Source organism: Pocillopora damicornis, chromosome 6 (assembly GCF_964200805.1).
Source record: "Pocillopora damicornis chromosome 6, jaPocDami1.2, whole genome shotgun sequence".
Classification (NCBI taxonomy): domain Eukaryota; kingdom Metazoa; phylum Cnidaria; class Anthozoa; order Scleractinia; family Pocilloporidae; genus Pocillopora; species Pocillopora damicornis.
In genome coordinates this window covers 9,300,928-9,321,653 of record NC_142675.1, presented here as the reverse complement: position 1 = coordinate 9,321,653, position 20,726 = coordinate 9,300,928, and the positions used below count along the sequence as shown (strand labels likewise).

The 20,726-nt window shown below is 33.8% G+C and overlaps 1 protein-coding gene across 2 annotated transcripts in view; it reads right to left on the bottom strand.

Moving 5' to 3' along the window:
* LOC149043832 (fibronectin-like) overlaps positions 1 to 20,441 on the bottom strand; it is a 29,859-nt gene extending 9,418 nt beyond the window's left edge. Inside the window, exons 1-7 of one of the 2 annotated variants that reach the window (XM_089210709.1) lie at positions 20,044 to 20,441; positions 19,792 to 19,857; positions 18,349 to 18,420; positions 15,175 to 15,236; positions 6,925 to 6,974; positions 2,579 to 2,640; positions 127 to 852 (exon numbers count right to left, since the gene is read on the bottom strand). In XM_089210709.1, coding sequence (XP_089066835.1) covers positions 127 to 835 — 709 coding nt within the window. In that variant the 5' untranslated portion in view covers positions 836 to 852; positions 2,579 to 2,640; positions 6,925 to 6,974; ... (2 more) ...; positions 19,792 to 19,857; positions 20,044 to 20,441. The remainder of the gene's footprint in view (positions 1 to 126; positions 853 to 2,578; positions 2,641 to 6,924; positions 6,975 to 15,174; positions 15,237 to 18,348; positions 18,421 to 19,791; positions 19,858 to 20,043) is intronic. The other variant, XM_089210710.1, reaches the window with a different exon arrangement.
* Between the last annotated feature and the right edge of the window lie 285 nt (positions 20,442 to 20,726).

Here is a 20,726-nt window from a genome sequence, read left to right as displayed (position 1 = left end):
ATGCTTATGCAAAATCTCTTTCTTTGGTTTAGTCATTGCCATAATTATATCGCTGACTAACATTTCTGTACCAGTGTTTTGGCTATGGTAATTTACTAGCAGTTAAACTATAAAATATTTACTTACTTTGCAGTAACTCTTGAACCTCAAAGTCTTCAAGGTTTCCTAACAACTTTTGCACATAGTTTCCCCTGATACGGTACAAATGCAGGACTTCCAATATACTGACCACCATAAAGAAGGCATCGACAGAGATAAAAGTTATGTTTAGGTAAGATTTCTCCTTGTAATGAAGATCATTACATTGCAGTTTTAATTTTGTCTGGTTAAGTGAACTTGGCGTGGTTTGACTGTTGGTCTGCAAGATCTCTTTAACACCACACTTAAAAACTGAAGGTAAAAAAATTGTCTGGTAACTGCAGACCAGCCCTAACATAACACCCAGGAAAAATATTCGAAAGAATACATGGATGAAGTAGGCGTAAAGAAATTTCTTTGTGTTTTTTTCCTTGTATCCTGGTCTTTTTCGAAGGGTCACAACACCATAAATTGCAAAGCCGATCCAGCATGCACACAAAACACTGAAGGTTATGGCAACAACGTTCCGAGGTATTAAACCATGAGGCTTGGTAACTGTGGAAATGTAGTTGTCATAGCAAAGTTGTCTGATAAAATTACTGGGTTTGGGATCGCAGTTGAAGTTAAGTCTATCATTTGCATGGTAGCTTTGTAGAATGCCAAAAATGGTAAGATGCGATGCAGGAAAAAAAATACTCTGAAATCCTCCGAGAGGAGTTTGTAACTTGAGAACTAGTTTAAAGCTACCATCCATCATTCCTCAAGTATCAGTACCTAACAAGAAGCATAAGAAAAATAATTATCAATATTAATGCACCAAATGACTTGATGACTTGCATAAATTAGACCTGACTGTCAGGTCTCCCCAACCTACCTTAGGAAGAGACATTTAAGACTTATCTGAAATTTCTGTGAATATCTTAGTATTCAAAGACAATGATCAGTGCTTTGGAGAGAATAGTCATTCAAAATAGTGTTATTAACTTACGTTTAAACATTTTCTTCAATTTTGTGCTGACATCCCTGGAAGCTTAAGTCCGAATTAACACATTAACACTCAAACCACCGAAGAAATAAGGAATAGAGTAGAGACTTGTAAAAAAAAATCCATAATTTTGCTGAGACAGCAGAAGACTCAGTGTGGTTGGGGTGTGCAACAGCCTACCGAGCTGCTCTGCCAACTATTGTTCATTATCATGCACCAAATATATTTGTTCACACTTGATTGGTCTCAAAACATCATGTGATTGAATACACTTAGCTAATAACCAGGGGAAACCAGAAACAAATGCCTCCAATTGGCATAAACAATGTCCACGAATACTATTTGTTATGAAATGAGAATGGGTTTGCGAGAGCAAAGCTTGAGTGAAACTGTTAGCTTTGAGGGACTGATAATTAATGTTCAAGGACAAATAAACGAGCGTATTTTCACGACAAAAAAAGTTGTTGTGTTTATTATCCTTCCAATATTTTTACGTGAGAAAAAATGATTATCAATGATGAAATATCTGCTGCATATGGGATGTTTACTTTTCACTGTTGTCTGGTACGACTTCACGAGCAAACAAACACGTTCCTCTTTCTTAACAATAGCTAATCAATCCCTCCCCTGGAATTAAATTTCAAACAAACGCGTTTCTCAAAGTTGCGGAGTAACATGTGGGGTATCCTGGGATATGCCTAGCTTTAGCTCGGGCATATGCGATGAGGTGTTGCTTTTAGACCAGTTGCACAGCAGCAATATTAATTAATGGATTATAAGCGGCAATATATTCCCAAGGTGATACTTCCTAATTTTAAACACATACGTCCAGTTTGACCAAAGCCTTCATTCTAAAATTCAATTCACGATGAGACTGCCAACTTTTAGCTGTAGTAACAGAGGAGGAGCCATAATATTTGTTTGTTCATAAAGTCATAAAAGAGAAAAGTGAACATCGAGCCCACAGATGCAGTTATCAGCAAACTTATCAGCTCTTTGATATATAACAGGATCAGAGGGATAAACATTCCTTACGATGTAGTACGAATAATAAAAATGGGAAATGAATTATACTATATATGATCAGCCCTGAGGCAACTGCTTCAGTAAATAATAGCATAGTTCTTGACATAACATTACCATGCAGGCAAAATAATTAATATTCACATGGTGAAATGAGAGCATGCAGAATTTAAACATATACAAACTGGACACAATTAATCCCAGCAAATAAATTATTAACCCTTTAACTCCCACATCAAATTTGTAATTCTCCTTACTCCCAACCATACAATTCTTATAATGTTACTTCAGAGAATTTAGTATCGGATCAACTAATTATTCTCAAATTAATATTTTTCTTTCCTCTCATCACTTATCTGGTTGATATTGTGTTGATATTGTAAGGAGAAATTCTGTCTTGGTCATTCATGGGAATTAAAGGGTTAATACAGATTGCCAAAATGAAGGCAAGTTTCAAAAATGAGAGAAAAAAAGAGCAGCAAGTCCTCCTACCTTGTATAGAGTTTCCTGGGTTCAAGAAAATAACCCTTGAATCAGGGATAAAGTCAGAAAGTCTGAAAAGGGAAACAGCAGAACAACAGTTACTAGTATATATCAGTAATGAAAGACAATGACAGTCACAAATAAGGGCACTATAACAGATGCCCCAAGGTTGTAAGTGGTATTAACGGCAACATTATATAATTATATCAGAGTAATTTCATATTATCAGCTGAGTTGATAATGTAAATTTGCCACTGTGATGAGTTTCAAAGCTGACAATGCATTTGTCGGCCCAATTGCTCTGACGAAGGGCTAAGACTCAAAATGTCATCTTTTTAAACCTAACCAACTCAATTGATAATACTAAATTATCCCGGTACACTCTCCCACCAAGGCAGTATCACAGTTTCTTTAGAAACTTCCCCCTTTATTCATTTATAATTATCAAAAGTCAATAAGAATTAAAAAACAACAACAACAACAACAAAAACCACCATGATTTACAAAGGTTGACCACATGTGACCCTCCATGATTTAAGGGACAAAGGTGATAACACACACACACAACACACCAACAAATCACGCAGAATGCCCATTAGCGGCGAAGTGAACTCTGGAGAGCTTTGATTGGTCATAGATTATGCTGACTTTCCTCCTCAGGGAATATCACTCTAGCTCATTAACTGTTCAAGCAGAGCTAAGAAACAATAGTTTGATAGAAAGTTATTGTTCACGCTATTGTTAAAAAAATCACCCATTCGTGCTTGTGTTACATGCTGGACAAGGGTTTAATTTTGAAACCTTCTGTTACATATTCATCTCTTTTTACACCTTACTCAATAATTTTTTCTTTTATTGCTGAAGATAATTTGTGGTTTGATAACTCCAATATTAAAGTATTAATCAAAAGTTATACATCATCACATTATCAAACAGAAGTTTCTTGCATTTGTGCTTATTCTGAGAATCATGAGTACAATTCCACGTTACAGACATTACATTCAAGACCAGTTTTTTGGAAACTAATTTCCTTAACAAACGTATTTTGCACCGTTTTCAATTTATAATTTGTACAAACATTCCTCACAGGGTACTTGACCATCAGCAGAAAAGAAACTTTCCTCTCTTTAACAAATGCTTCCAAAATTTTTGTTTAAAACTTTGCTACAGACACTACAAAAAAATTAACCTGCAATTTTTTGTTTTCACTTAACACTTTTAATAATAACAAGAACAAAGCTGCTTCATAGCTTTTTTAAAATCTAGTTGTATCCCTTATCCTGTAGTTAGATTTTGAGCTGAGGTAAAAAATTCCTGTTATGGACATTACACAATTTTTGTTAGGGACATTACGCTGTGGAACTTTTTTAACGCTAGTAAGAATAAGGGAATATTTTGTTTATTTATGAACTTTTGATAATTGACTTTGTCAGAACTGATAACTTTATAAGTTATAAATTAATATGAGTTAATTCTCTTTTCTGGTTGTACTGATAACCATAACATTAATATTACACTTAGGTGTACATGTACATGTACAGGTAACTGTGATATGTGGAGTATCTCATATGTAGATTTGCCCTGTACAATTTAGTTTTATTGAGCATGCTAGTGTTTCTGCTGTCTTAATGGTTCTTGCTTTCTGAGATACAGTGCAGATTTCTAGTGTAACCTAGAGTTTTACACTGGAAGAGCCCTTAGGGTTACTGATAATGAGGTTGAAATCAAATTTCTACACCAAGTTGTCAAAACATTTAACTGGCCTCTGAGGAGCAATATTGATATTGTCCACAACACAAGAGTCTTCTATGGTTCCAAAGAGCTGAAAGGCACTGGACCTTTCAATGTTCCAGGTCTTTCATGTGTTAATTGAGAGGCTGTTTAAATATCTTCAAAAAGAAATGTTTTCAAATAAATGATCAAACTAAATGCAGATTGCGGTAGTTAAACACTGCTTTAATTACTAAACTTGGATTATTCTGAACTTTTTGTAAGAGTTCTATTCATTGACTCTCAATAAGCCAGTTACCACTATTTTGGAAAGTTCCAAGGCACTGAACTGTATGAATTGACCCCTTTCTCTATAGTATTATCAGTGGAATGGCCTTTGAAAATTGAAGTATTGTTTGTTTTAAGCTACATTTCTGAAACATTCCATGTTATATTTTAATTTGTTATCTTCAGATATAATAAAAGAAGGTACTGACTCTAAATATGATATGTATTTCAGTAAACTCAGTGTTCTCCCTTACTTTAAGCATAACATGTCAAAATAAATTTTAAAACTGGTAAGGCAATCCTTTAATTTACATATTGAATTTCAAGAATTCCAAGCAATTTTAAATGGTAATAAGAGGTAGTACAGGCGATAAATGTTACCGGTTACTGCCTGAAAAAGAGAACACTGTAAACTTAATCCACACTTAGACTCAGACTTTTTGTATATTGATACTCCTCATGTTAGCTTGGTGTTGATACCACTAATGTACAGTTGTTGTTATGGTCATTGTTATTAGTGTTTAATCAAAAACACTGAAAACTTGGATGTGATAAATTTGAACAAAATTGGTATGCATGTAGCATTCATTTCTCCCAAAAGAATAACGGTACCATAATTATAGTCATGCGGTCATAATGTCCATAATAATGTGGGCTTCATTTTTTCTTGTGTTTTCCAGGATTTTGGTAAATTACAACACTTAAGTTTAGGCCCCTTAAGAAAGTAAAAAGGGAGCCAAGCTGACAAAAAAAACCTGGTTTTTAATTTCTGAGCAAACAAAAAAAGAGGACTGTTTTTGTTACAGACATTATGTAATGTTCATAACAAAATAATGTTACTTGCTCTCACTTAGAAAGTACACCCATTTCGGAAAAAATCCTCTCTGTAAGTTCTTCTTTGTGTTGAGTTCTGTTAGTTTTGTTCCTCTGGTCAGATTTTGGGAATACATGTGTCTTACTGAAATCATTTTAGACCTTTCAACATGCCAGCTATTTTCATACACTTTTCATTAGACAAAAATAAAAAGCCTCTCTTGGCCATTCCCCGCAAAGTCAACCCTCAGATTAATAATTTTTAAACAACTTAGGGTCTTCTTATTCCAATAATCCATGATTGGGCTGGATATGAAATATTTTAAAATTCACACTTTTAGACAGTTGTAAAATAGAATAGGCAATAATGGTTCTGGTTATTTTTACCATTCCATAAGAATTGCTCTTGCCATCTGATGAAATACACTTTTACACAAATGTTTTGGCCGTCAATGGCTATATGTAATGCCACTTTATGAATATCTTGAACATTTTAGATTGTTTACATGATCTTTGTGATTCATCCAGCGCATTGGGTTATATTTTGTGCTTTGACATCCATGCTACAAACATCATCAAAAGTAACCTAGCTCTCCACATAAAAAAAATAACTTATACAAAATCACCATGGTAGCTGCTAGTTGCCAAAGGGTACCTTGAAGGACTTAAGTTAGGTTTAACTTGGCAAAACTTATGATAGACAGTTTGCATGCATGTACTAATTTTTCACAACATACAAGCACGGGGTGAGAATATCTAATCCATATGTACTTTGTCAAGGATGGAACCAGCTCTCTGTACAAGATCTTCCATATTCCTGTTTAAGGAGGGGAGCTTAAATTTTGCTTTTATATACATTACTAATTGAGTCTTAATCAGTGACCCAATGACCACCCAACACAGGAACCAAAGAGATGACTCGATCAGCATAAAATTGAGTCTCTCAAATGTTAATGATCATAAGTCAACGTATAGTTGAAGCACTCTACAAACCAAGCTGTACTTAGTAATTAAACCAGCAGTATATCAGAAGGACCACCAGAATTTCAGCAATATTTTCTAAGAGTATTTCCAATTCTTTGTAGCCAAACATAATCACAACCATTGATCACAACATTATTAAATAGGTCATTAATATAATGCATAGTTCTTGACATGATATTACCAAGAAAAATAATTAATACTCACATAGATATGAGTGGAATGAGAGCATGCAGATTTTAATCATACAAGAAGGACACAATTATTCCCAGCAAATACATTATTAACCCTTTAACTCCCACATCAAATTTGTAATTCTCCTTACTCCCAACCATACATTTCTTATGATGTTACTTCAGAGAATTTAGTATTGAATCAACTCATTATCCCCAAATTTATATTATTTTGTCTTTACTCTCATCACTTATCTGGTTGATATTGTGTTGATATTGTAAGGAGAAATTCTGTCTTGGTCACTCATGGGAATTAAAGGGTTAATACAGATTGACAAATGAAGGCAAGTTTCTAAAATGAGAGAAAAAAAGAGCAGCAAGTCCTCTTACCTTGTATAGAGTTTCCTGGGTTCAAGAAAATAACCCTTGAATCAGAAAGTCTGAAAAGGGAAGCAGCAGAACAACAGTTACTATACATCAGTTATGAAAGACAATGACATTCACAAATAAGGGCACTAACTAGTGCGCCAAGGTTATAAGTGGTATTAACAGCAACATTTTATAATTATATCAAAGTAATTTCATATTAGCAGCTGAGTTAATTGATAATGTAAATTCGCCACTGTGATGAGTTTAAAGGTTGACAATTTGTTTGTCAGCCCAATTGCTCTGACGAAGGGCTAACACTCAAAATGTCATCTTTTTAAACCTTATCAACTCAACTGATAATACTAAATTATCCTGGTATACTCTCCAACAGAGACAGCACCACAGTTTCTTTAGAAACTTACCCCTTTTATTTATTTATAATTATCACCATTCAATAACTAGAATTAAAAACAACAACAACAACAACAACAAAAACCACCATGATTCACAAAGGCTAACCAAATGTGACCGTTTATATGATTTCAGGGACAAAGGTGATAACACACATACAACACACCAACACATCGTGCAGAATGCCCATTGTTCTTGTGACATTTACTAACAGTAGTGAAAAATATATAGATCTGAAATATTAGCAGCGAACTGTACTCTGGAGAGCTTTGATTGGTCATAGATTACACAGGCTTTCCTCCTCAGGGAATATCACTCGCTCATTAACTGTTTGGGTGGAGCTAGGAAACAACAGCTTAATAGAAAGCTATTGTTTATGCTATTGTTAGAAAAAACCACCCATTCATGCTTGTGTTACAAGCTGGACGAGCATTCAATTTTGAAACCTTTCATTACATATTCATCTCTCTCTACACCTTACTCAATAAACACTTCAGTTCTATCATTAACCATATATAGGATTCTATTTTCATCGGTAAAATCCACCTGCACAATTTTTCTATGATTGTAAGGACATAATAAAGTCTTAAAGTCACTTTGACACCTGTTTCTTTGAAACTAAAAGTTACAGACATTACATTCAGAGACCAATTTTTTGGAAAGTAATTTCCTTAACAAACTTATTTTGCACAGTTTTCAATTTATAATTCGCACAAACATTCCTCAGGGTACATGACCATCAGTAGAAAAGAAACTTTCCTTTCTTCAACAAAGGCTTCCAAAATTATTGGGTTAAACTCTGTTATGAACATTACAAAAAAATCAACCTACAATTTTTTGTGCTCACTTGTCACTTTTTTTTTCCTGTGAATTGAATACTCAGACAATAATTATTTTAAAATAATAGGAACAAAGCTGCTTCATAGCTTTTTTAAAATCTAATTGTATCCCTTATTCTGTAGTTAGATTTGAGCTTGAGCTAAAAACTTCCTGTTGTGGACATTACACAATTTTTGTTACAGACAATACACTGTGGAACTTCTTTTTTACACTGGTAAGAATAAGGCATAGTTTTGTTTATCTAGGAACCTTTTATAACTGACTTTGTCAGAACCAATAAATTTATTTTAATCAGGCCCAATTACAAGTGAACCCTTTAACTTCCAGAGGTGATTAATGTAAAACTTCTCCCTACAAACCCTACATTATTCAGGAACCAGGTAATGAGAATATTCAAACTTATCAGGTAGAAGCTGCTATCTTGATCTAGCACCAAGTTCTTGTAACTAATTTACAAGGAAATGTGTAGCAACTAGAGGGGAGAATTAACAATTAGATCTTGGAAGTAAAAGGTTAATTCTCTTTTCTGGTTGTGCTGATAACCAAAGCAAAAATATTACACTTGGGTGTACATGTAACTGTGGTATGTGGAGTATCCCATATGGAGCATGCTCCTTACAATTATGTTTTGTTGAGCAAGCTCTAATTAGTGTTTCTGCTGTGTTTTGGTTCCTGCTTTTTGAGACACAGTACAGGTTTCTAGTGTGACATTGAATTTTACATTGGAATAAGAGCCCTTAGGGTTACTGATAATGAGGTTGAAATCAAATTTCTTCACCAAGTTGTCAAAACATTTAACTGGCCTCTAAGGAGCAATATTGATATTGTCCACAACAGAAGAGTCTTCTATGGCTCCAAAGAGCTGAAAGGCACTGAACATTTCAATGTTCCATGTCTTTTATATATTAAGAGGCTTTTTAAATATCTTCAAAAAGAAAATTTTTGCAAATAAATGATCAAACCAACTGCAGATTGCAGTAGTTAAACACTGCTTTAATTACTAAATTTAGATTGTTCTGAACTTTTTGTAAGAGTACTATTCATTGACTGTTAATAAGCCAGTTGATACTATTTTGGAAAGATACACTACACTGAACTGTATGAATTGACAAATTTCTCAAAAAAATTATCATTGCAATGGCCTTTGAAAGTTGAAGTATTGCTTGTTTAAAGCTACATTTCTAAAACATTGCATGCTATATTTTAATTTTTTATCTTAAGATATAATAAAAGAAGGTACTGATTTTAAATATGATATGTCTATCAGCAAACTTAATTCACACTCAGACTCAAACTTTTTGAAAATTTATACTCCTCATGTCAGTGTGGTGTTGCTACTGCTAATGTACAGTTGTTGTTATGGTTATTGTTGTTAGTGTTTAGTCAAAAACACTAAAACTTGGATGTGATAAATTTGAAAAAAATTGGTATGCATGTAGCATTTATTTCTCCCAAAAGAATTACCATAATTAAAGTTATGCAGTCATAATGTCCATAATATAATGTCTTTAATGTAATGTTCTTAATGTAATATCTGTAACATAATTATCATAAAATAAAGTGGGCTTTATTTTTTCTTGCGTTTTTCCAGGATTTTGGTAATTTACAACACTCAAGTTTGGGCCCCTAGAAAATAAAATAGGAGCCAAGCAGACCCAAAAAAACTGGTTTTCAATTTCAGAGAAAACTTAAAAAAGGATTGTTTTTGTTACGGACATTATGTAATGTCCATAACAAAATAATGTTACGTGCTCTCATTTACAAAGTACACCCATTTTGGAAAAATCTTATCCACAAGTTCTTCTTTGTGTTGTGTTCTGTTAGTTCAGTTCCTCTGGTGAGATTTAATGAATACATGTGTCTTACTTAAATCACTTTAAACCTTTCAGCGTGCCAGCTATTTTCATACACTTAATATTCATTGGACAAAAATAAACAGCCTCTCTTGGCCATTTCTCGCAAAGTCAACTTTCAAATTACTATTTTTTAAACAATTTAGGGTCTCCTTCTTCCAAAAATTAATGATTGGGCTCAATATGAAATATTTTAAATTTCACTATTTAGGCAGTTGTAAAATAGAATAGGTCATGATGGTTTTAGTTATTTTTACCATCTCATAAAAATTGCTCTTGCCCTTTGATGAAACATAATTTTAAACAATTGCTTTCGCTGTCAATGGCTATATGTAATGGCAATTTATGAATATCTTGAACATGTTGGATTGTTTACATGATCTTCGTTATTCATCCAGCATTGGGTTAGATTTTGTGCTTCGACATCCATGCTACAAACATCATCAAAAGTAACCCCTCCACATGAAAAAAATAATTTATGCAAAATCACCATGGTAGCCGCTAATTGCCAAAGGGTACCTTGAAGGACTTAAGTTAGGTTTAACTTGGCAAACCCTATAATAGACACTTTGCATGAATGTACTAATTTCCCAAGACATGCAAGCATGGGGTGAAAATTTCTAATCCATATGTACTTTGTCAAGGATGGAACCAGATCTCTGCACAAGATTTTCCATATTCCTGTTTTAGGGGGGGAGCTTAACCTTTGATTTTATATGAATTAATAAGTCTTAACCAGTGACCCAAAATTGAGTCTCTCAAATGTTAATATTCATAAGTCAACATACAGTTGAAGCACTTCACAAACCTAGCTGTACTTAGTAATTAAACCAGCAGTATATCAGAAGGACCACCAGAATTTCAGCAACAATTTCTAAGAGTATTTCCACATGTTTGTAGCCAAACATAATCACAACCATTGATCAAAATATAATTAAACAGTTAATTAATATAATGCATAGTTCTTGACATAACATTACCAGGCAAAATAATTAATACTCACATAGATATGAGTGAAATGAGAGCATGCAGAATTATAAACATATGCAAACAGGACACAATTATTCCCAGCAAATAAATTATTAACCCTTTAACTCCCACATCAAATTTGTAATTCTCCTTACTCCCAACCATACAATTCTTATAATGTTAGTTCAGAGAATTTAGTATTGAATTAACATATTATCCCCAAATTTATACATTTCTTTACTCTCATCACTAATCTGGTTGATATTGTGTTGATATTGTAAGGAGAAATTCTGTCTTGGTCACTCATGGCAATTGAAGGGTTATTTACAGATTGACAAAATGAAGACAAGTTTCAAAAATGAGAGAAAAAAGAGCAGCAAGTCCTCCTACCTTGTATAGAGTTTCCTGAGTTCAAGAAAATAACCCTTGAATCAGGGATAATGTCCGAAAGTCTGAAAAGGGAAGCAGCAGAACAACAGTTACTATAATTATATCAGTTATGAAAGACAATGACAGTCACAAATAAGGGCACTAAGAGGTGCCCCAAGGTTATAAGTGGTATTAACGGCAACATTATCGAATTATATCGAAGTAATTTATTATTATCAGCTGAGTTAATTGATAATGTAAATTTGCTACTGTGACGAGTTTAAAAGCTGACAATTTGTTTGTCAGCCCAATTGCTCTGACAAAGGCCTTACACTCAAAATGTCATCTTTTTAAACCCAATCAACTCAATTGATAATACTAAATTATCCTGGTATACTCTCCCACTGAGGCAGCACCACAGTTTCTTTGGAAACTTACCCCCTTTATTCATTTATAATTATCACAATTCAACTGGAATTAAAAAAACAACAACAACAAAAAAAACCACCATGATTCACAAAGGCTGACCAAATGTGACCCTCTATATGATTTTAGGAACAAAGGTGATAACACACACTCAACACATCATGCAGAATGCCCATTGTTCTCATGACATTTACTAACAGTAGTGAAAGATATATAGATCTGTAATATTAGCAGTGAACTGCACTCTGGAGAGCTTTGATTGGTCATACATTACATAGGCTTTCCTCCTCAGGGAATATCACTCTAGCTCATTAATTGTTCAGGCGGAGCTAAGAAACAACAGCTTAATAGAAAGTTGTTGTTTGTGCTATTGTTAGAAAAACACCCCTTCATGCTTGTGTTACAAGCTGGATGAGCATTCAATTTTGAAACCTTTCATTACATATTCATCTCTTTCTACAACTTACTCAATAACACTTTGGTTCTATCATTAATCATAATTATATAGGATTCTATTTTCATCGGTAAAATCCACCTGCACAATTTTCCTTTTTTCATAAGGACATAATAAAGTCTTAAAAGTCACTTTGGCACCCGTTTCTTTCAAACCAACTGTGCCATCATGATTCCGAGAATCATGAGGGCAATTTCATGTTACAGACATTACATTCAGAGACCAATATTTTGGAAACTAATTTCCTTAACAAACTTATTTTGCACAGTTTTCAATGTATAATTTGTACAAACATTCCTCTCAGGGTACATGACCATCAGCAGAAAAGAAACTCTCCTTTCTTTCACAAAGGCTTCCAAAATTTTTGTGTTAAGCTCTGTTATGAACATTACAAAAAAATCAACCTACAATTTTTTGTGTTCACTTGACATTTTTTCCCGTGAATTGACTACTCAGACAATAATTATCTTAAAATAATAGGAACAAAGCTGCTTCACAGCTTTTTTAAAATCTAATTGTATTTGTATCCCTTATTCTGTAGTTAGATTTGAGCTTGAGCTAAAAACTTCCTGTTGTGGACATTACGCAATTTTTGTTACAGACATTACACTGTGGAACTTCTTTTTTACACTGGTAAGAATAAGGAATAGTTTTGTTTATCTAAGAGCTTTTTATAATTGGCTTTGTCAGAGCTGATAAATTTATCTTAATCAGGCCCAATTACAAGTTAACCCTTTAACTCCCAGATGTGATTAATGCAAAACTTCTCCTTACAAATCCATTCAGGAAAAGTATTCAGGAAACAGGTGATGACAATATTCAAACTTATCAGGTAGAAGCTGCTATCTTCATCTAGCACCATGTTCTCATAACTAATTTACAAGGAAATGTGTAGCAGCTAGAGGGGAGAGTTAACAATTAGATCTTGGGAGTTAAAGGTTAATTCTCTTTTCTGGTTGTGCTGATAACCAAAGCATTAATATATCACACTTGGGTGTACATGTAACTGTGGTAGGTGGAGTATCCCATATGGAGCATACTCTTTACAATTCCATCTTATTGAGCATGCTCTAACTAGTGTTTCTGCTGTCTTTTGGTTCTTGCTTTCTGAGATGCAGTACAGGTTTCTAGTGTGACAACAAGTTTTACATTGGAAGAGCCCTTAGGGTTACTGATAATGAGGTTGAAATCAAATTTCTTCACCAAGTTTTGAAAACATTTAACTGGCCTCTGGGGAGCAATATTGATATTGTCCACAAGAGAAGAGTCTACTGTGGCTCCAAAGAGCTGAAAGGCACTGGACCTTTCAATATTCCAGGTCTTTCATATATTAAGAGGATTTTTAAATATCTTTGAAAATAAAATGTTTGCAAATAAATGATCAAATTAACTGCAGATTGCAGAAGTTTAACACTGCTTTAATAACTAAACTTAGTTTGTTATGATCTTTTTGTAAGAGTACTTTTCATTGACTCTTAGTAAGCCAGTTGCACTTGCTCTCATTTACAAAGTACATCCATTTTGGAAAAAATCCTATCTGCAAGTTCTTCCATGTGTTGAGTTCTGTTAGTTTTGTTGTTCTGGTGAGATTTAAGGAATACAATTGTGTCTTACTGAAATCATTTTAAACCTTTCAGCGTACCAGCTATTTTCATACGCTTTTCATTAGACAAAAATAAAAAGCCTTTCTTGGCCATTTCCCGCAAAGTCATCTTTCAGATTAATATTTTTTAAACAATTTAGGGTCTCCTAATCCACAACATTTTGGATTGTTTACATGATCTTTGTGATTCGTCCAGCATTGGGTTAGATTTTTTGCTTCGAAATGCTACAAACATCATCAAAAGTAACCTAGCTCTCCACATGAAAAAAATAATTTATGCAAAAATCCATGATTGGGCTAGATATGAAATAATTTATTTTAAATTTCACTATTGAGGCAGTTGTAAAATAAAATAGGTCATGATGGTTTTGGTTATTTTTATCATTCTGTAAAAATTGCTCTTGCGATCCGGTGAAATATACTTTTACACAAACACATGGTAGCTGCTAATTGCCAAAGGGTACCTTGAAGGACTTAAGTTAGGTTTAACTTGGCAAAACCTATGATAGACACTTTGCAAGAATGTACTAATTTCCCAAGACATGCAAGTGTGGGGTGATTATGTACTTTGTCAAGGATGGAACCAGATTTCTGCACAAGATCTTCCATATTCTTGTTTTAGGAGGGGAGCTTAAACTTTGATTTTATATACATTTATAAGTCTTAATCAGTGACCAAATTACCACCCAACACAGGAACCAAAGAGATGACTCAATCAGCATAAAATTGAGTCTCTCAAATGTTAATATTCATAAGTCAACATACAGTTAAAGCACTCCACAAACCTAGCTGTACACAGTAATTCAACCAGCAGTATATTAAAAGGACCACCAGAATTTCAGCAACATTTTTTACGAGTATTTCCACATGTTTGTAGCCAAACATAATCACAACCATCAATCACAACATAATTAAATAGGTAAGTAATATAATGCATAGTTCTTGACATAACAGTACCAGAAAAAATAATTGATACTACATGGATATGAGTGAAATAAGAGCATGCAGAATTCTAAACATATGCAAACAGGACAAAACTATTCCCTGCAAGTAGATTATTAAGTAAACCCTTTAACTCTCACATCAAATTTGTAATTCTCCCTACTCCAAACCATACAATTCTTATAAGGTTAGTTCAGAGAATTTACAGTAATATTGGATCAACTAATCATCCCGAAATTTATACAGTTCTTTACTCTCATCACTTCTGTGGTTGATATTGTGTTGATATTGTAAGGAGAAATTCTGTCTTGGTCACTCATGACAATTAAAGGGTTAATACAGATTGACAAAATGAAGGCAAGTTTCAAAAATGAGAGAAAAAAGAGCAGCAAGTCCTCCTTAACCTTGTATAGAGTTTCCTGGGTTCAAGAAAATAACCCTTGAATCAGGGATAAAGTCAGAAAGTCTGAAAAGAAAAGCAGCAGAACAACAGTTACTATATATCAGTTATGAAAGACAATGACGGTCACAAATAAGGGCACTAACAGGTGCCCCAAGGTTATAAGTGGTATTAACGGCAACATTATATAATTGTATCAAAGTACTTTCTTATTGTCAGCTGAGTTGATAAATAAATGTAAATTTGCCTCTGCAATGAGGTTAAAAGCTGACAATTTGTTTGCTCTGACAAAGGGCTTACGCTCAAAATGTCATCTTTTTAAACCTTATCAACTCAACTGATAATACTAAATTATCTTGGTATACTCTCCCACCAAGGCAGTACCACAGTTTCCTTAGAAACTTATACCCCCTTTATTCATTTATAATTATCAAAAGTCAACTAGAATTAAAAACAACAACAAACAACAACAACAACAACAACAACAAAAACCTCCATGATTCACAAAGGCTGACCAAATGTGACCCTCCATATGATTTCAGGGACAAAGATGAGAACACACACACAACACATCAACACATCGTGTAGATTGCATAACTTTAAAATCTAGTTGTATTCCTTATTCTGTATTTAGATTTTGTGTTTGAGGTTAAAACTTCTTGTTATAGACATATTACACAATTTTTGTTATGGACATTACACTGTGGAACTTTTTCTTTCACTGGTAAGAATAAGGATATATTTCTATTTATTTAATATGAACTTTTGATAATTGACTTTGTCAGAACTGATAAATTTATCTTAATCAGGCCCAATTACAAGTTAATTCTCTTTTTTGGTTCAGCTGATAATCATAACATCAATACTAAACTTAGGTGTACATGTAATGGTGGTATCTAGTATTCCATAAAGAGCATGCTCCTTACGATTCAGTTTTAATGAGCATGCTCTTACTATAGTGTTTCTGCTGTCTTTTGGTTCTTGCTTTCTGGTGCAGATTTCTAGTGTGACACCAAGTTTTACATTGGGAGAGCCCTTCGGGTTACTGATAATGAGGTTGAAATCAAATTTCTTCACCAAAATGTCAAAACATTTAACTGGCCTCTGAGAAGCAATATTGATATTGTCCACAAGAGAAGAGTCTTCTATGGCTCCAAAGAGCTTAAAGGCACTGGATGTTTCCATGTTCCAAGTCCTTCATATTTCAAGAGGCTTTTTAAATATCTTCAAAAAGAAAATGTTTTCAAATAAATAATCAAACTAGCTGCAGATTGCAGTAGTTAAACACTGCTTTAATTACAAAACTTGGATTGTTCTGAACTTTTTGTAAGAGTACTATTCATTGACTGTTAATAAGCCAGTTGATACTATTTTGGAAAGTTACACTGCACTGAACTGCATGAATTGACAACTTTCTCTATAGTATTATCAGTGCAATGACCTTTGAAAGTTGAAGTATTGCTTGTTTTAAGCTACATTTCTGAAACATTGCATGCTATATTTTAATTTGTTATCCTCAGATATTATAAAAGAAGGTGTGGACTCTAAATATATGTCTTTAATTCACACTTGGACTCACACTTTTTGAAAATTTATACTCCTCATGTCAGCGTGGTGTTACTTCTCCTAATCAATGTGCAGTTGTTGTTATGGTTATTGTTAATGGTGTTTAGTTAAAAGCATTGAAAACTTGGATGTTATAAATTTGAACAAAATTGGTATGCATGTAGCATTTATTTCTCCAAAGAGAATTACCATAATTAAAGTCATGCAGTCATAATGTCCATAATATAATATGTCTATAATGTGATGTCTGTAATGTAATTTCTTTAATATGATTTCCATTACACGAAGTGGGCTTTATGTTTTCATGTGTTTTCCAGGATTTCGATAATTTATAACACTCAAGTTTAAGCCCCTGTAAAAAAGGAGCCAGGCTGACAAAAAAAATGGTTTTTAATTTCAGAGAAAACAAAAAAGAGGACTGGTTTTATTATGGACATTATGTAATATCCATAACAAAATAATGTTACTTGCTCTCATTTACATGTACAAAGTACACCCATTTTAGAAAAAATCTTATCCACAAGTTCCTTCTTGTGTTGAGTTCTGTTAGCTTTGTTCCTCTGGTGAGATTTAATGAATACATGACTGTCTTACTTAAATCATTTTAAACCTTTCAGCATGCCAGCCATTTTCACACACTTTTCATTGGACAAAAATAAACAGCCTCTATTAGCCATTTGCCACAAAGTCAACTTTCAGATTACTATTTTCTAAACAATTAAAGGTCTCCTTAATCTAAAAATCCATGATTGGGCTAGATATGAAATATTTTAAATCTCATCATTTAAGCAGTTGTAAGATGGTATGGGCCATGATGATTTTCATTATTTTTACCATCCCTAAAAATCCCTCTGGCCATCCAATGAAATATACTTTTACACAAACATTTTGGCTGTATACAACTGTGATTTATGAATATCTTGAACATATTGGATTGTTTACATGTAATTGCCACAATTCATCCAGCACTGAGTTAGATTTTGTGCTTCAATATGCTACAAACATCATCAAAAGTAACCTCCACATGAAAAAAAGTAATTGAAGTGTCTGCTTTAAATCCTAATGCAACTCATTCACAGCCAAATGTTCCAACTTTGTTTTTGCTAATCAAGAAGTTCATAATTATAAACATGGATGTTTTCAAGTAGAAGCGTGTTGTGAGCTTAAGCTTGCTATCACCTTTCTCCCAAAAATCATATGGATGCAGAACCTTGTATTAGAGCGAGCAGTTGCATCCTATACTGGTCATTACACCTGTAACAACCAAAGCAACTTTCTAATCATTACATGCATTTCAGCTGCAAGGTCCAACATAATGAGACATGATGTCAAACACTATTGAAGGATGACAACATTCAATTTATACTCCTGAGCATAAATTCAAAGGATCGAACCACTGGTTAAAGATTGATGCAAATTTAATTAGTGACCTATCTTGCTACTTTAACATTATATTTCATATTCAAAGCAAACTGATATTCATGAAAAAAAGAGAATAGCCCATAATAACATAAACATTTTTCATTCCCATGAGAATAAGACACAAAAAATCCTTACATATATGTCTTAAATTAAAGAGGGCAAAATGGAAAAAAAAAACATATATACCTACCCTGTTAAGATTTCCTGCCTTCAAAAAAATCACAATATGAGCAGTCAGAAAATGATGGACAAGTAATAATTTCTGAAAAAGAAAAACATAAAATAAATATTAATCAAATGTGAGAGATATTGACAGCCACAAAAATTCCATTTAAGGTGCTATATTTATTCCTTTAACTCCCACGAGTGACCAACACCAAATTTCTCCTTACAATCAACCAAATAAATGACAAGAATTAAGAAAAATTTCAATTCAGGGATAATTAGTTGATCCAATACTAAATCCTCTGAACTAACATTATAAGAATTGTTCAACTGACAGTAAGGAGAATTACAAATTGGATCTGGGAGTTAAAGGGTTAAGGCAGTAATTGTTGCTATAGAACAATAAAATGAACTGAAGAAAGCTTTAGGACAATCTGAAAGACATAGATGACATAAGGCTGTTTCACTCGATCATGCTCAAAAGAGGTTGTTGGAAAATAATTGAACTCAAGAGGAATCCTATAATGGTAAAACCTTCAGATATTTCAATTCATGGATACTGCATGTGTTTGCTATTTTTAAAACACAGCAGGTTGAACTGGGAACTGAGAATAATATATAAATATAATAGATAATATGTAAATATTTCATTCAACAAATTGCCAAGGAAAACTTCAATAGTTTTTGGGAAACTTAGCTTTGAATTGACTGTTGCATAATTTAACATCTGCAGACTATTCAGTGGTTCCTGTTACTGGTAAAGTAAAGCTATATGCTAAGGCACAAAGAAAGATTGCTTTGGGATTAGAGTTCAAATGCTCAATAGCCTCTTCAGTGCACACTGAACCTCATTTGCCATTTTCTTTCCATCCCTACCTACTCAATGGTTATTTGTTGTGGAAATCTTCCCTATCTTTTGGGTTTTCTGTATAAGAAAACCTCTCTGTTAATATTATGTTTTAGCACTATTAGATTTATCAGCTTACATGCATCAAATAAGAGTCAAATTTTGTGGAAAATAAGTTAATCATATAAAGACTGCATGATTTGTCCCAAACATTACTTGTGGTCAAATGTCCTATGATTTATCAGATTGAATTGAAAGGCACAATAACTTTGTTGAAAAAATATCATCGATAAATTATGCCTAACTCGAGTTCTCGGAAAACATGTCATTGAATTAGAGACGGTGAGTCATTCTCTAGCACTGGAAAACGAACTGTGAGTAAAGTCTTTCGTTTTCAGTTTCCTGTCGCCTTCGAAGATAGCAACTTCCGCCTTAGACTGACACGTATGGCGTGTTCCAATCTTCACTAAAACACTTCCCTGTCCCTTTAATCTAGATCAGAAACGACTGCTGGAAGTAAAACAGCTGGTCTGAGTACAAAACAGACCCTTACTAAAGTATGAAATTCAAATAAAGTGACCTTTTAGTGAGCATCAATTCATAACTCGTGAATCTACTTACCTCTAAGAATGGTGATTTAAATGAAATAATTACACCCGGGGAACGTGAAGAGGCTACGCTTTCGTCCTGAAAAGAGAAAAAAATTAGCTTATGTATCAAGTTTATCTTCACCATACGCTTATTTCCAAAGGCTTGTGTTAAAACTTTCGTAATCATACGCATTTACGCGAGTGATATACCGTAAGTCAACAACGGGTAATTGAAGTTTAAGTTAAAGTTACGGAGTGAATAACTTGACTATGTTGTCTGTACCTGCTCTTTCTTCGGGTCAACTCTTCTCACGGACAGCAATGTGAGTTCAAACCGATTCGTTCCTTGTTTCCTGATCTTCCGTCGAGAGAACGAAGAAAGTCATAAAAAGGTAGGTATTCTAAAAGACTCAGAGAGGGGGGTTGTTCATGACATGCGCAAATAACATTATTCTCAAATGAAATATAACACCTAAAATCGAGTAACACCGTGACTATCACGCAATGAAACTAACTTTGCAATGCGTTTCTCGGCCTCAGGAAGAAACATCGTTCAAAAAAATTACAACGGCATTCTTTTAAGGTTCACATGAACAATAAGCAACTTTTTTTTCTCCTAAAGCTGGAGACGAGTTTTCGTCAGAGTTGCTCCACACAACAACGCGTGATTCAATCTATACCACCTCTCACTACAGGTCACGCATCTTAACAAGACACTCACGGCAAATTTCAAGTACCATCTTATTGCCAAAACTACCGACGAGTGATGCGTTCGTCTTCTTATGTCTTCTTATGTCTTCAAAATTTTTAAAGGCCGGAATCCGCCCCTCCCCTCCCCCACCCCCCCCCACCCCTTAAAAACATGGCCAGAAACTCTCACCTTCGACGCTCGTAGTTGCCACTTAATCCCAATCAAAACCTCCCTCCTTCTGATTACTAATCGTTGGAGTCTGATCAGGAAAGCTA